At 35.5% G+C, this 18,562-nt stretch overlaps 1 protein-coding gene across 3 annotated transcripts in view; it reads left to right on the plus strand.

Moving 5' to 3' along the window:
• Positions 1 to 10,868: 10,868 nt before the first annotated feature.
• LOC127443428 (ras GTPase-activating protein 3-like) overlaps positions 10,869 to 18,562 on the plus strand; it is a 68,943-nt gene continuing 61,249 nt past the window's right edge. For 2 of the 3 annotated variants that reach the window (XM_051702030.1, XM_051702031.1), the window contains exon 1: positions 10,869 to 11,006. In XM_051702030.1, the coding sequence (XP_051557990.1) occupies positions 10,952 to 11,006 (55 nt within the window). In that variant the 5' untranslated portion in view covers positions 10,869 to 10,951. The remainder of the gene's footprint in view (positions 11,007 to 18,562) is intronic. The other variant, XM_051702032.1, reaches the window with a different exon arrangement.

Genomic DNA, 18,562 nt, shown 5'->3' on the forward strand with positions numbered 1-18,562 from the left:
ACACATATTCTACACATATTGACCTACACATATTCTACACATATTGAGCTACACATATTGAGCTACACGTATTCTACACATAGTGACCTACACATATTCTACACATATTCTACACGTATTCTACACATATTGACCTACACGTATTCTACACATATTGACCTACACATATTCTACACATATTCTACACATACTGAGCTACACATATTCTACACATATTCCACACATATTGAGCTACACATATTCTGCACATATTCTAAACATACTGAGCTACATATATTCTACACATATTCTACACATACTGAGATACACATATTCTACACATGTTGAGCAACACATATTTTACACATATTCTACACATATTGAGCTACACATATTGACCTATACATATTCTACACATATTGAGCTACACATATTGACCTACACATATTCTACACATGTTGAGCTACACATATTCTACACATACTGAGCTACACATATTCTACACATATTCTATACATATTGAGCTACACATATTCTACACATATTCTACACATACTGAGCTACACATATTCTACACATATTCTACACATACTGAGCTACACATATTCTACACATATTAAGCTACACATATTGAGCTACACATATTCTACACATATTGAGATACACATATTCTACACATATTCTACACATGTTGAGCTACACATATTCCACACATATTCTACCCATACTGAGCTACACATATTCTACACATATTGAGCTACACATATTCTACACATATTCTACACATATTGAGCTACACATATTCTACACGTTGAGCTACACATATTCTACACATACTGAGCTACACATATTCTACACATATTCTACCCATACTGAGCTACACATATTCTACACATATTGAGCTACACATATTCTACACATATTCTACACATATTGAGCTACACATATTCTACACGTTGAGCTACACATATTCTACACATACTGAGCTACACATATTCTACACATATTCTACACATATTGAGCTACACATATTCTACACATATTCTACACATATTGAGCTACACATATTCTACACATGTTGAGCTACACATACTGAGCTACACATATTCTACACATATTCTACACATATTGAGCTACACATATTCTACACATATTGACCTACACATATTCTACACATATTGAGCTACACATATTGAGCTACACGTATTCTACACATAGTGACCTACACATATTCTACACATATTCTACACGTATTCTACACATATTGACCTACACGTATTCTACACATATTGACCTACACATATTCTACACATATTCTACACATACTGAGCTACACATATTCTACACATATTCCACACATATTGAGCTACACATATTCTGCACATATTCTGCACATATTGAGCTACACATATTCTACACATATTCTACACATATTCTACACATATTGACCTACACATATTCTGCACATATTGAGCTACACATATTCTACACATATTCTACACATATTCTACACATATTGAGCTACACATATTGAGCTACACGTATTCTACACATAGTGACCTACACATATTCTACACATATTCTACACGTATTCTACACATATTGACCTACACGTATTCTACACATATTGACCTACACATATTCTACACATATTCTACACATACTGAGCTACACATATTCTACACATATTCCACACATATTGAGCTACACATATTCTGCACATATTCTAAACATATTGAGCTACACATATTCTACACATATTCTACACATACTGAGATACACATATTCTACACATGTTGAGCAACACATATTTTACACATATTCTACACATATTGAGCTACACATATTGACCTATACATATTCTACACATATTGAGCTACACATATTGACCTACACATATTCTACACATGTTGAGCTACACATATTCTACACATACTGAGCTACACATATTCTACACATATTCTATACATATTGAGCTACACATATTCTACACATATTCTACACATACTGAGCTACACATATTCTACACATATTCTACACATACTGAGCTACACATATTCTACACATATTAAGCTACACATATTGAGCTACACATATTCTACACATATTGAGATACACATATTCTACACATATTCTACACATGTTGAGCTACACATATTCCACACATATTCTACCCATACTGAGCTACACATATTCTACACATATTGAGCTACACATATTCTACACATATTCTACACATATTGAGCTACACATATTCTACACGTTGAGCTACACATATTCTACACATACTGAGCTACACATATTCTACACATATTCTACACATATTGAGCTACACATATTCTACACATATTCTACACATATTGAGCTACACATATTCTACACATGTTGAGCTACACATACTGAGCTACACATATTCTACACATATTCTACACATATTGAGCTACACATATTCTACACATATTCTACACATATTGACCTACACATATTCTACACATATTGAGCTACACATATTGAGCTACACGTATTCTACACATAGTGACCTACACATATTCTACACATATTCTACACGTATTCTACACATATTGACCTACACGTATTCTACACATATTGACCTACACATATTCTACACATATTCTACACATACTGAGCTACACATATTCTACACATATTCCACACATATTGAGCTACACATATTCTGCACATATTCTAAACATACTGAGCTACACATATTCTACACATATTCTACACATACTGAGATACACATATTCTACACATGTTGAGCAACACATATTCTACACATATTCCACACATATTGAGCTACACATATTCTGCACATATTCTAAACATACTGAGCTACACATATTCTACACATATTCTACACATACTGAGATACACATATTCTACACATATTGAGCTACACATATTCTACACATATTCTACACATATTGAGCTACACATATTCTACACATGTTGAGCTACACATACTGAGCTACACATATTCTACACATATTCTATACATATTGAGCTACACATATTCTACACATATTCTACACATACTGAGCTACACATATTCTACACATATTCTATACATATTGAGCTACACATATTCTACACATATTCTACACATACTGAGCTACACATATTCTACACATGTTGAGCTACACATATTCTATACATATTCTACACATATTCTACACATACTGAGCTACACATATTCTACACATGTTGAGCTACACATATTCTACACATATTCTACACATACTGAGCTACACATATTCTACACATGTTGAGCTACACATATTCTACACATATTCTACACATATTGAGCTACACATATTCTACACATGTTGAGCTACACATATTCTACACATATTGAGCTACACATATTCTACACATATTCTACACATGTTGAGCTACACATATTCTACACTTATATGTTTTCTTAGGCACTTTTTGAGTCTAAATAGATGCACAACTTACATAATTTCAGTAGTACACACAAATGACAATAACCAAATCATACTGTTCATGTGTTAAACATGCTATAGTTTACTTCCACATTGCTTCTTCATCAAATTTAAATTAAGTCAATCACTGAAACATCAGCGTCACCTTGAGTAAGAAATAGCATGTATATTATATAGGTATATATGTATATGGAGTACAGAAAATTAACCATTGCTGCACAGAAAATCAACGTGACATAGTATTTATTTGTATGAATATATTATTCATTTGTCTTTTAATAAACAAAGAAATAGAGATGCTGTGACAGTAAACCTATACAGAAATGAAATAATCATCAAAAATATTTATGGAAGTGCAAAAAAAAAAAAAAAAAAAACTGACACTATTACATACATTTTGATATATTTAGAAAAAAAATACCTTTATTACAAACACAATAAATGCCCATGAAAATTACATCCATTGGGCAATTATTGCCCCTTTAAGGAAAAGTTAATTTCTGACACTAATGGTTACCATAGTACAATTTTGCAAGGAAAACATCAAGTTTAAGTCCTATTTCTTAAGGTCCTAAAATGAAACATTAGTGTGTCCAACCACTAGATGTCTATATCGTTCCAACTATTAAATATAAGTACAGAGAACAAGAGGACTAGTGTACTAACTCCACACATGCATGAACTGCTTTAATTTATCTGTCCGGCAGCACTGACCTGGCAGTGTGAAGTGTGAAAAACCTGTCCTGAGTATCTTTTTACATGTGTTTAAGAGGATTAGCAACGAAGATGTACTGATATGAATGTTAATTTGAAAAGTGTTATAAACACAACCAGGTTTCTCTTTGTGTTTGGCTATTTAAGGTCAGTTATCATTCAAAAACACACTTATCATTGCATGACTAAGCTTATCTTGAGAAATTGCAGTTTATATCCCTGTTAGATGATCACAGTTTTAAACATGTAATCATTTGCATTTTTATAATGGATTTTCATAGTTTAATGTTGAAAGTCTGGATCTAGGATGAGCCTAAATCGGTCAAATCTATACATAAAAGACATTTAAAAAGTACCAAAAATAAATTATTAAGGCCTGGTAAAAAGTTTCCAAGTCAGTTTTAATGAGACCATCATCATTTATCCATCTATGTGATTATCTAATCAGCCAATCGTGTGGCAGCAGTGCATTGCATAAAATCATGCAGATACGGGTCAGGAGCTGCAGTTAATGTTCACATCAACCATCAGAATGGGGAAAAATTTGATCTCAGTGATTTGGTCCGTGGCATGATTGTTGGTGCCAGATGGGCTGGTTTGAGTATTTCTGGGATTTTCACACACAACAGTCTCTAGAATTTACTCAGAATGGTGCCAGAAACAAAAAACATCCAGTGAGCGGCAGTTCTGTGGATGGAAACACCTTGTTGATGAGAGAGGTCAACAGAGAATGACCAGACTGGTTTGAACTGATGAAGTCTACAGTAACTCAGATAACCACTCTGTACAATTGTGGTGAGAAGAATATCATCTCTGAATGCTGTTCTGAGATGCGGGTTGGCGCTGATTTGGCGGCACGAGAGGGACCTACACAATATTAGACAGGTGCTTTTAATGTTGTGGCTGATATATATATATATATATATTTATTTTTAAACGACATGGCTTGTAGTTTGTTACTGCATTGTTACTACAATATTACTATAGTAAAACCATGATTAATTGTATCCAAACCCTAGTTAGTGGCAAAAAAATAATATAATAATAAATAATATATAAATACACACTCATACACACACACACACACACACACACACACACACACACACACATATATATATATATATTTTAATTTTTTTAAGATATGGTTTGTAGTTAGTTACTACATTGTTGCTACAATATTACTATATTAAAATCATTGTTGCATTTTATTTCTCCAATGTGGAATGCCCAGTTCCCAATGCACTCTAAGTCCTCATGGTGGCGTAGTGACTCGCCTCAATCCGGGTGACGGAGGATGAATCTCAGTTGCCTCCACATCTGAAACTGTCAATCCGTGCATCTTATCACGTGGCTTGTTGAGCGCGTTATCGTGGAGATATAGCGGGTGTGAAGGCTTCATGCTATTCTCCACGGCATCCACGCACAACTCACCATGCACCCCTCCAAGAGCGAGAACCACATTATAGCGACCACGAGGAGGTTAACCCATGTGACTCTACCCTCCCTAGCAACCGGGCCAATTTGGTTGCTTAAGAGACCTGACTGGAGTCTCTCTGAACCCCTGGATTCAAATTCATGACTCCAGGTGTGATAGTCAGCATCAATACTCGCTGAGATACCCAGACCCCCCTATTAAAACCATTGTTAATTGTATCCAAAGTAGTGCCCGACCGATATATCCGTCGGCCAATAGTATCGGCCGATATTAGACTTTCACCAATATATCGGTATCGGCGTATGTGTTTCCCGATATGTGCAGGTATGAAAACTTTTTTCAGAACATGTAATGCAGAAAACAATGCTTTAGAATTGGTGTCATTATGTAGTTTGTCCAGCAGAGCGCGCTCCAACTCCATTGTTTACAGAGCTGACTCTGAGCTGACTGTTGCTACAATATTACTATATTAAAACCATTGTTAATTGTATCCAAACCCTGTTAAGTGGCAACAAAAATAAATAATATATATATATATATATATATATATATATATATATAGAGAGAGAGAGAGAGAGAGAGAGAGAGAGAGAGAGAGAGAGAGAGAGAGATGTTAGACAGAACGTTAGCCTCAGTCATCATTCATGTTCATTGCATCTTCTTCCCATACAATAAAAGTGAATTATGGCTATCAGTCTCTCACATTCTACTTAAGATCTCCTTTTATGTTCCACAAAAGAAATAAAGTCATACGGGTTTGAGACAACATGAGGGTGAGTAAATGATGACAGAATTTCCATTTTGGGTGAACTATCCCTTTTAACTCTCTATTCTCAAAGCCAAAGCAACAGATCACGCGGTGCACACACACTCGCATACAAACCTCCAGTGGTTCACCACAGGGCGTAGTCATCGCTGTTTTGACTAAAATAAAAACATCAAATAGACGGTTACATTGCCTCCATTACACACTGGCCCTGTGTGAGCCTATAAACTCACAGTGGACGTCCCCTTTTGGAAACTAAACTGCGAATTTGCATGTGGCTTCTGCTTGTGACAAAGTATTATTTGTTTCAGCATGCTTTATATATGCGTCACACTTAAAAAAACTAACAAATGCACCCATGCAGACGTCACCCATGAGTTGGGCATTTTTTGAATAGCCTTACTGTCACTATCTCATGTTGACGTGCAGGACTGAGCCATGTAATAAGCTTTGGCGCTATTTTAAAAGAGTCAGACACTAATACCTGCAGCTATGGCTAATGTAAGCGCTGTGCCATTCACCGTTGACACATCTGCCTGTCTTGGGAGGATAAAGTATGCAGGGCGAATTAGGGAAACTGTTCAATGAGCTTAAGTCGAACAATTACCCCAGTAAAGCCCACATGACAAGATAAGATCAACTTCAGTCATTAAAACATCACCCTGTGTTTAAGTTCCCTGAAGATACAGTGAAGGACAAGACTGCAGTTTGAAACCTAAATTGATGTTTGGCAACATGTCTGTTGTCACAGAGGTTTTTCTCTTTTTACAACACCGATGAGATTTCAGTGACGTTAAAAACCCAGATGATTGGACTCAATGTATTTAAATACAGTACCAACTTTTACTACTCTTTTATAACCAATACAGAAATCTGATATATGGCAGTATATGTAAAACACATATACAAAATATATATTCATATATGGCTTTCACTGATATAAACAGTCACATACTTGTTGCCACAATTATGGAACATATATTTTAAAATACTACAAAAATGGCAGTTTTCGTAGAGTACATACTGTATATTTTCCCAAATACTAGTGGAATTTGAATATGTACATATATGCAGGGGCGCAACTACACATTTCCGAGCGGGTATGCAAAACAAAATGTTGTGCCCCATGTATCTGTCAAGTGAGGGTCGCATATCCTCGACCCCTCCAACATGTCGAGGAGGCCGATTGCACCACCTTTAGTGAGCCGCTGATGCCCCCTTTACATGGCGCCCCTATGCATTGCATACCTTGCATATATGGTTTTTGTGCTTCTGCATATATGCTCAAATATATAAATTATAATTTCATATATATATGTATATATATATATATATATATATATATATATATATATATATATATATATATATATATATATATATATATGTGTGTGTGTGTGTATATATATATACAGTATGTATATATATATATATATATATGGACATCAGTGTGAGAAATTAACTTTTACATAATGGGACCATATTTAATTTTTTTACTTTTACGAGGGTTCGACCATTTGAAACATAAAGTGTGTCTCATCTGTTTAGGTTAAATACATCAAATTTACTTCAGTTTAGTTCTGAAGACTAAGAATGTATTATCTCTTACCCTAATAATTAAACCAACATCAACTCATATTTGATTATATAATATGTATAACAAGGAGTATAATAGAATATGTCCCGACCTCCCCTTACGTTCTGACCCTGAGGCATATATCAGATTTCTGTATGGGAATGATTATAACTAGTTTATAACCTGTTTGATATCCTTTACAAAAATGTACTGTGGTGGTACTATGGTTGATTTTGTCAGACAGTAATATCATGGTAATTTGATATGCCATGGTATTTAATGATTACCATATTCATATACCATAGTCATAGGTGAATTACGGACCGGGCCAATGGGGCCAGTGCCCAGGGGCCCTTGACTACCAGTGGCCCGGGGGGGCTCTAGGCTGCAAGGTTTCTGCGGCCCATCAACTTTGAAAACAAATGTTTGTATATGCTTAAATATGTGGGTCCCACAGCTTATACAAGGCCTCCTCAACAGGGCCCTGTGACTATGAGGGCCCCCAGCCCTCTTATAGGACTCTTTCGCCTTCCTGTTTCTAATTAAATTTTTTGAGCCACTCTTTAATCTTATAACACCACCTGGTGAAAGTTTACATGCTCTTCTGGAAGTACAAGACCGTGTAAAGTAATATCCAAAATAGCTACCTTCATATTTTGATGCACTCATCATGATGGGAAATCTCTGCTGATTTTGATAAAGTAAAATTAACAATAATGTTTATATTGTTACTGATATTTCAAAATGAGTATTTATTGAATTCAAGCAACATGTGCTTTAAATTCATTATTTTACAGAAAAATAGGTTTAAACAGATTTAAAAAATATATATAATTTTCTGACTATTATTTCATATGTTAAGCTTTATTCTTTGTATAAAAGGGCTGTCAAACAAAAAACGTTTATTATACTATTCATTGCAATAACTGCACGTTTGCCCTACATTACAAAAAATAACTTGGTTTATAGGGGGTTGGGAAAAAATAAAATGTGTGGTTCAAAAGTACTGATTAAACTAGATACGTAAAGTTTGTTGAGACAAACTATAATGTTGGTCTGACAAAACATTGTTTGAAAGTTTAAAATTGTTTTAAATGCTTGAAGTTAGACATTTTTACAGGTTTAACAGTAAGAAAGAAAGAAGAGAGCATCTTAAAGCAGATTAAAGGTGCTGTAAGCGATTTTTTTCATGGAAATGTATGCAAAAAATTGTCCTACTCCCTTAAAGATATTAATGAAATAAGTGTCGTGAGATATCTCACTGGTCTCTGTGACAGATATAGACTCTGTAAACAGCAAACAAAAATGTGTCCGCTGACCTGTCAATCATTTTGCTCGTTCTCATAGTGTTGTATTTGAAGCGGATTATTGAGGCTTTAATTCATAATGTTTGTCAGTCGAGGGCGCTATTGTGCCACTGTTGAATTTGACAGCCACAGGAACAAACAATGCTTCTCTTTTGCCTGGTTTTGGTCTCAAAATGATCTGTGTAGGGTGGGGTTTTGGAATGAGGGGGCGTGGCCAATTCAACGGCTCAGCTTCAGAACTCTAAAATTGCTTACAGCACCTTTAAAGGGCTTGTGTAAAGTTTGAAATTACGACCATTACAAAATAGACTCGTAGCTCATTTAAATATTCTGTCAATGTAATGTAGTCTAGGGGATGTTTGGACACTTTGAAAAGGCTTAAATGATGCCTTAGCAGGGCTTTTCGATGGAAGAATAATAATGGTAGGCAAGCTGTAGGGTCGTTCCAAACAGAATTTCCCCAAATGACCGCTATTTTTGAGCCCCACACCTTTCAGCCCTTCAAAGCTCTCACAATGGAGGGTAAAGTCTTTGAAGGAAATAGGAACGCACCCCATCATTCAAATGAGTTAGAAAAGATATCGCAGCGCGAGCCAGAACCGCCTGAATTTCACCAAACCCTTGCATAGATACTGTAGGAGCATACTGTATTTGTTAAATTCATCAATATTTAAAGTGTTTGATTAAGTTAATATATTTCATAATGTATTATTGCCCCTTTAAATATATATGAATTTTGTATGCATAATTTGTAGTATTTACATTGAGTTTACATTATGAATAACAAACGTTAAAATGGTACTGTGTTTCATTTGAGTGGTTTCTGTACCACATCCGTGCTGTGTGTTTGAATTAATCTGACTGTAAATAACAGAACAGGTATTAAAATAGACTTAAATCAATGAAAATCGATCGCCCTGGGGCCCTTGCTACTCATAATATTCTCATTGTACTCCAAGGAAGGGGCCATGAGCCCAACCCTATCCCTAATTGTAAGTGGAAGTGCCGCCCCCTTTTTGAGTGGACCCAACCCCCTTTCCAGAGTAACCCCGCCCCCTCTGCAGTTCCCCCGCCCTTTTAGGAGATCTCCGGAGAAGGAAACAGCTGCATGGTTAGCTAAATAAATAGTAACCCGCCCCCTTCTGGAGTAACCCCGCCCTCTTTTGAATACCCCGCCCTCATTTGGAGATCTCCGGCCTGCAGCTATACCTACTTGGGCTAATTTAGATCTATAATATGTCTATTAATCATGGTATTATCATTGCACATCTTTAAACATATGGCATTATTATGGTACTTGATTCTTTTTGTGACAAAACGGAATGATTCTTCTCCGTGGAATAGCTGAGTTATTTATAGTCTACCAGATCAGGACATACCTCTTTTTTAAAGTGTTGGAAGTGTATAACCAAATGAGCGTTCGACGCAAATAAAATACATGTGTGGCCAGCTGTGCGCTCTCGTTGCGTCGCGTCGCTCTCAACGCAGATGAGAAGACAGGGCAACAGCCCCCGCCCACTTTAAAACGCAACATGGCTCTTATCCAATCAGCGCGCGAGGAATCCTTCTAGACCCCTCCCCCTCAAGAAACGTTCGCGTTTGAGCTGTGCGTTCGCGGCGAGCGGCTCAGTCCAGGGTGAGTCACCGTCAGCGCTGGAACGGACAGAGGGACAGACCGTGGCGGATTGTGAACGGAAAACGAGCATGGCGGTCGAAGAGGAAGGTCTTCGAGTTTTCCAGAGTGTCAAAATAAAAATCGGTGAGTTCTGAAGCGCGATGAAAGCGAGTGTTATTGTACGAGAACACTTTCTGTATATGCACGAGACTATGTGCGCTTTATAGAGAAATACGAGAATGAATGTGCTGCTATTATAGCTTATTATTCTTCTGCTATTCTTCTCTCTCTGTATAAGGCACAGTTGATCATATCTAATATTAATATTCCGATATCAGCTGTGTTGCATTAGTTTGAAATAGCTGTACATCCAGCTGCATGCAAACACTTTCTCTTCATCTATTTGTACATTCATATCCACATTCATAACTCAATATGCTCATATAGGAAGAGATTAGTGATAGTATTGGACAGATGTGCATTGAATGCAAAATCCAGCTGTGGATGTTTAGAAAGAGGAGAACATTTGAGCTCTGGACTCATAAATGATGTTGCTGTTGTTTGTCGGGTGCTCTTCATGACAACTAATGAAACATTAATTAAATCAGAAATTCTTTCTGGACAGATATAGAACAGTTCGTCTATTTTCATTCTGACTGGTGGCATGTGGTTTGTCAGTGGATTAATTGATGTAAACATGAAATAACAGTGAGACAGAAGATCTCTATCTATCTATGTGTCAATTTCAGTTTAAGTGTGCTTTATTGACATGACTATAACTGGATATTATTTGTATTGTGTAAAGCATTTGCAGTGGTACGGTGATGATATTAGAAGGTAATACCACAGTACTTTAATATATACATTGGCACTGAAGGATTACTATATTTATATTATATGGTATTTAAATGGCACAAGATATACAGTGGTTACATTGTACCTTGTTACATGTATAAAAACATGGTACCATGTCTAAAAATATTCACATTCCATGATATTTACGTGGTACTCCAAGGTACTTTAAAGAATACCATGGTTTTACTGTGGGACATGTTCAAAAACATGCCATTATTACCATGATACATGTCCAAAAATATGGTACTATGTCTAAAAATATTCCTATTCCATGATATTTATGTGGTACTCCAAAGTACTTTAAAGAATACCATGGTTTTACCATGAGACATGTTCAAAAACATGCCATTATTACCATGATACATGTCCAAAAACATGGTACCATGTCTAAAAATATTCACATTCCATGATATTTATGTGATACTCCAAAGTACTTTAAAGAATACCATGGTTTTACCATGAGACATGTTCAAAAACATGCCATTATTACCATGATACATGTCCAAAAACATGGTACCATGTCTAAAAATATTCCTATTCCATGATATTTACGTGGTACTCCAAAGTACTTTAAAGAATACCATGGTTTTACCGTGGGACATGTTCAAAAACATGCCATTATTACCATGATACATGTCCAAAAACATGGTACCATGTCTAAAAATATTCCTACTCCATGATATTTACGTGGTACTCCAAGGTACTTTAAAGAATACCATGGTTTTACCGTGGGATATGTTCAAAAACATGCCATTATTACCATGATACATGTCCAAAAACATGGTACCATGTCTAAATATATTCCTATTCCATGATATTTACGTGGTACTCTAAAGTACTTTAAAGAATACCATGGTTTTACCGTGGGACATGTCCAAAAACATGCCATTATTACCATGATACATGTCCAGAAACATGGTACCATGTCTAAATATATTCCTATTCCATGATATTTACGTGGTACTCTAAAGTACTTTAAAGAATACCATGGTTTTACCGTGGGACATGTCCAAAAACATGGTACCATGTCTAAAAATATTCACATTCCATGATATTTATGTGGTACTCCAAGGTACTTTAAAGAATACCATGGTTTTACCGTGGGACATGTTCAAAAACATGCCATTATTACCATGATACATGTCCAAAAACATGGTACCATGTCTAAATATATTCCTATTCCATGATATTTACGTGGTACTCTAAAGTACTTTAAAGAATACCATGGTTTTACCGTGGGACATGTTCAAAAACATGCCATTATTACCATGATACATGTCCAAAAACATGGTACCATGTCTAAAAATATTCCTATTCCATGATATTTACGTGATACTCCAAAGTACTTTAAAGAATACCATGGTTTTACCATGAGACATGTTCAAAAACATGCCATTATTACCATGATACATGTCCAAAAACATGGTACCATGTCTAAAAATATTCCTATTCCATGATATTTACGTGGTACTCCAAAGTACTTTAAAGAATACCATGGTTTTACCATGAGACATGTTCAAAAACATGCCATTATTACCATGATACATGTCCAAAAACATGGTACCATGTCTAAAAATATTCCTATTCCATGATATTTACGTGGTACTCCAAAGTACTTTAAAGAATACCATGGTTTTACCATGAGACATGTTCAAAAACATGCCATTATTACCATGATACATGTCCAAAAACATGGTACCATGTCTAAAAATATTCACATTCCATGATATTTATGTGGTACTCCAAGGTACTTTAAAGAATACCATGGTTTTACCGTGGGACATGTTCAAAAACATGCCATTATTACCATGATACATGTCCAAAAACATGGTACCATGTCTAAATATATTCACATTCCATGATATTTATGTGATACTCCAAAGTACTTTAAAGAATACCATGGTTTTACCATGAGACATGTTCAAAAACATGCCATTATTACCATGATACATGTCCAAAAACATGGTACCATGTCTAAAAATATTCCTACTCCATGATATTTACGTGGTACTCCAAGGTACTTTAAAGAATACCATGGTTTTACCGTGGGATATGTTCAAAAACATGCCATTATTACCATGATACATGTCCAAAAACATGGTACCATGTCTAAAAATATTCCTACTCCATGATATTTACGTGGTACTCCAAGGTACTTTAAAGAATACCATGGTTTTACCGTGGGACATGTCCAAAAACATGGTACCATGTCTAAAAATATTCACATTCCATGATATTTATGTGGTACTCCAAGGTACTTTAAAGAATACCATGGTTTTACCGTGGGATATGTTCAAAAACATGCCATTATTACCATGATACATGTCCAAAAACATGGTACCATGTCTAAATATATTCCTATTCCATGATATTTACGTGGTACTCTAAAGTACTTTAAAGAATACCATGGTTTTACCGTGGGACATGTTCAAAAACATGCCATTATTACCATGATACATGTCCAAAAACATGGTACCATGTCTAAAAATATTCCTATTCCATGATATTTACGTGATACTCCAAAGTACTTTAAAGAATACCATGGTTTTACCATGAGACATGTTCAAAAACATGCCATTATTACCATGATACATGTCCAAAAACATGGTACCATGTCTAAAAATATTCCTATTCCATGATATTTACATGGTACTCCAAGGTACTTTAAAGAATACCATGGTTTTACCGTGGGACATGTCCAAAAACATGGTACCATGTCTAAAAATATTCACATTCCATGATATTTATGTGGTACTCCAAGGTACTTTAAAGAATACCATGGTTTTACCGTGGGACATGTTCAAAAACATGCCATTATTACCATGATACATGTCCAAAAACATGGTACCATGTCTAAATATATTCCTATTCCATGATATTTACGTGGTACTCTAAAGTACTTTAAAGAATACCATGGTTTTACCATGAGACATGTTCAAAAACATGCCATTATTACCATGATACATGTCCAAAAACATGGTACCATGTCTAAAAATATTCCTATTCCATGATATTTACGTGGTACTCCAAGGTACTTTAAAGAATACCATGGTTTTACCGTGGGACATGTTCAAAAACATGCCATTATTACCATGATACATGTCCAAAAACATGGTACCATGTCTAAAAATATTCACATTCCATGATATTTATGTGGTACTCCAAGGTACTTTAAAGAATACCATGGTTTTACCGTGGGACATGTTCAAAAACATGCCATTATTACCATGATACATGTCCAAAAACATGGTACCATGTCTAAAAATATTCCTATTCCATGATATTTACGTGATACTCCAAAGTACTTTAAAGAATACCATGGTTTTACCATGAGACATGTTCAAAAACATGCCATTATTACCATGATACATGTATAAAAACATGGTACCATGTCTAAATATATTCACATTCCATGATATTTATGTGATACTCCAAAGTACTTTAAAGAATACCATGGTTTTACCGTGGGACATGTTCAAAAACATGCCATTATTACCATGATACATGTCCAAAAATATGGTACTATGTCTAAAAATATTCCTGTTCCATGATATTTACGTGGTACTCCAAAGTACTTTAAAGAATACCATGGTTTTACTGTGGGACATGTTCAAAAACATGCCATTTTTACCATGATACATGTCCAGAAAACATGGTACCATGTCTAAAAATATTCCTACTCCATGATATTTACGTGGTACTCCAAAGTACTTTAAAGAATACCATGGTTTTACTGTGGGACATGTTCAAAAACATGCCATTATTACCATGATACATGTCCAAAAACATGGTACCATGTCTAAAAATATAGACATGGTACCATGTTTTCTGGACATGATATTAGGTGGCCTTAACTACTATGTACTTAACCATTTGATACAATGTACCAATTCTGTACATACATGTTGTTGCATTGTAATTACATTTAAAGTACTTGCATTTAATTACATTTGTAGTTACACTGTTAACTTTACCCTAACCCTAACCCCTAATCCTAACCCTGCCCTTACTCGTAAACCTGCCCGTACCTCAATAGCAGCAAATGTGGGAATTTTGCAGAACAACATGCAGTTACACAGTAAATACATAAACTTGTATGTATTTAATGTTAGTACATAGTAGTTAAGGCCACCTAATATAAAGTGTGACCGAACAAAAACGTGATAATACCATGATACTTTCTGGTATATTTTTGTCTCAGTCTGTGTGTGACTTTTTCTTCTTTCATGTCATATACAGTACTTATTGTATATGTGAGGTATAGAATCATTCAGTGTGTGTTTTGTGTCAGTTGTCATTCAGTTCTTATTTTTGCTCAGTTTAAAGCAGCATGCACACACACGCAGCGCTGCAGGTCTAATCTCTATATACGCCACAGTAAACGCGCTTCAGCTGTGGATTGCCATGGCATGTGTTTCACTTTCAGCGTGAAGCCCTTCATTTCTATATGTACTGGAGTACAGTTGGGTACTTTTTATTTTAGACAGTGCAACTGTTGTATTGAAATCAATCAAGACTGACATCAGCACTTGAACAAAATGTGTTAAAATTCACTGACCCTTACAAAAATGTACCATACTAACCATAGTTCTCAGACGGTACTCTGACGGTTCCATACAGACAGTGTTCAAAAGAATACCATGTCCTAAAAATTGAGTCCTGATTTTGAGTTTTGTTGCCTAACATCTTCAGATAATGTAACGTCCCTCTGTGGCTGTTTTGAATTTTTAGTCCAGATTGCTTCACCATCATTTCACAGAGTTTCAGATGTTTTGGAGAAGTAGTTACTGTATTTCCACGGATCAACAGCTTAATTTCATGGTCCATCGAATAGTGAGAGGAAATTAATGTGATCTTTCAGTAAAATCGTGTCTGTGGTACAATAGATATTATCACTCGTGTAAGAGGCGTTCACTCTGCTTTAGAGAAATTCTCTATGGTTAGTTGACCAAATATACATAAATCTCCCACTAAATTGTCATTACACTGATGGTTTTGCGTTTTTCTTTCTCATTGTCAATGCAAAGTAATCGCTGTTGGTTTGTATACAGGTAATGAAAGCTATAAAATAGAGAATTACTTCATCAACCGCTCCCCTTTTATCATTGTGCCCTTGAGCATTGGACTGAATTCCTTGCAGTTCATATACGGAGAGTTGCTTTGGGTTATAAACATACAGTACCTGTCAAAAGTCAAAGCAAAATACACAATTGACTGGAAGTTGTTCAGACATTTTTACACAAAATTGAAATAAAATGCAAATTAACCACATTTATTTCCAAGGTAATAACCAAATAAAAAGGAATGTTCCGGGTTCAGTGCAAATTAACCAGTTAGTTATCACAAAAAGTAGTTAAAAAAGTGCAATATGGGACTTACAATGGAAGTGAATGGGGCCAGTCCGTAAACACTAACATACACACTGTTTCAAAAGTATATATACATGTTAGCATGATTTTAGTGTAGTAAAATCACCTACTAACCCTACCTGTGTAAAATTATGTCCAGTATCAGGATTACAGGGTTTCGTTGTCATGGCAACATGGTTGTAATATTGAAAAAAGCCTGTAAGTTTATGTGTTTAAGGATTGGCCCCATTCACTTCCAGTGTGAGTGCCTCACTAACTACTGTACGTTTCAAAATGTTTACCGATATTGCTGATGGAAACGCAAATTAATGATACAATTTCACAAGTGTTGACATAATACATTAGTGCATAAATCCCATGTCGATACATCAAATGTTGTGAAAAACTAGTTTGAAAACAGTTTTTGTCTAGAGAAATGGCATTCACAAAAAAAAAAAAATGTAGTGTCACATTTTACATCGATTTACATCACGTGTGTCCTCACAACAAACATCATAGTGGACAGGAACACCTACCTCAACTTCATTAAAGACAACGACATTTTTCCAGACTTTTTATAGACTGCACGTTCACGCACTGGTAAATATTAAGGCCTCTTTTATCAAAACACCCGGTAAAAATAAGCCCATTTATATTAATCCCGTGCGATTGACATGCTGGTAAAAACAGTGAATCTGTCCAGACTGTAAGCCCGTTATTTACGGTTGTTTAAGTTCTCCGAGTGTTTGAAGTGGATGTTGGGTAACGAGAAGACACCAGATAAAAACGTGCATCTTTTTTATTGTATTGTAATAACAGACACGAGTTTTCAGAACAGCACAACAGAGAAATAACATTCAGCGCAAAGGGGATTAAACAAAAGAGCCAAAATAATTAATTTACAGCTAAAAATAGACATAAAAGAAAAAGGATATGGAGGGGGTAATTAACATAAATGAAGAAAAAGTGTACAGAGATAGATAAATAAAGGGGGTCATATTATACCAAAAGTTATATAAAGACACTGGAATTCCAAGTTTTTATGTTTTTTGTTGTTGGAAAAGGTGGAAAGAGTTTTAATGTAAATTCCAACATCTCTTTGAGAAACGACTGTTTTATGTGTTGTTCGGACACCGCAGCCCCGCGTTTCACAACTTATTTTCTGCAGGTACAAATGAAATTACGTAATGTGAACAGATTGTCCATATCTTGAATTCAGGAGTGTAAAATAGGATTATAGGCACACTAATCTCGGGTCAAAGTGTCGACCTTTCCTCACAGAAGCGGAGGCTCCCTGCTCGTTTGACTACATATATGGAGTATATGCATTCCTGACGAAGCACATGTCTAGAGGAAACGCTGGCGGGCTTTCAGAGGTCAGGAGCTTCTGGTAGAGGGAGCAAAGAGGAAACAGGAAACTGTTCCAAATCACTTCCTGATTTGGCTGAATGATCTACAACAGTGGTTTTTTTCATATTCCTGGGAAGCAGCGCTAAT

The sequence above is a fragment of the Myxocyprinus asiaticus genome, chromosome 7 (genome assembly GCF_019703515.2).
Source record: "Myxocyprinus asiaticus isolate MX2 ecotype Aquarium Trade chromosome 7, UBuf_Myxa_2, whole genome shotgun sequence".
NCBI classification, from domain to species: Eukaryota; Metazoa; Chordata; class Actinopteri; order Cypriniformes; family Catostomidae; genus Myxocyprinus; species Myxocyprinus asiaticus.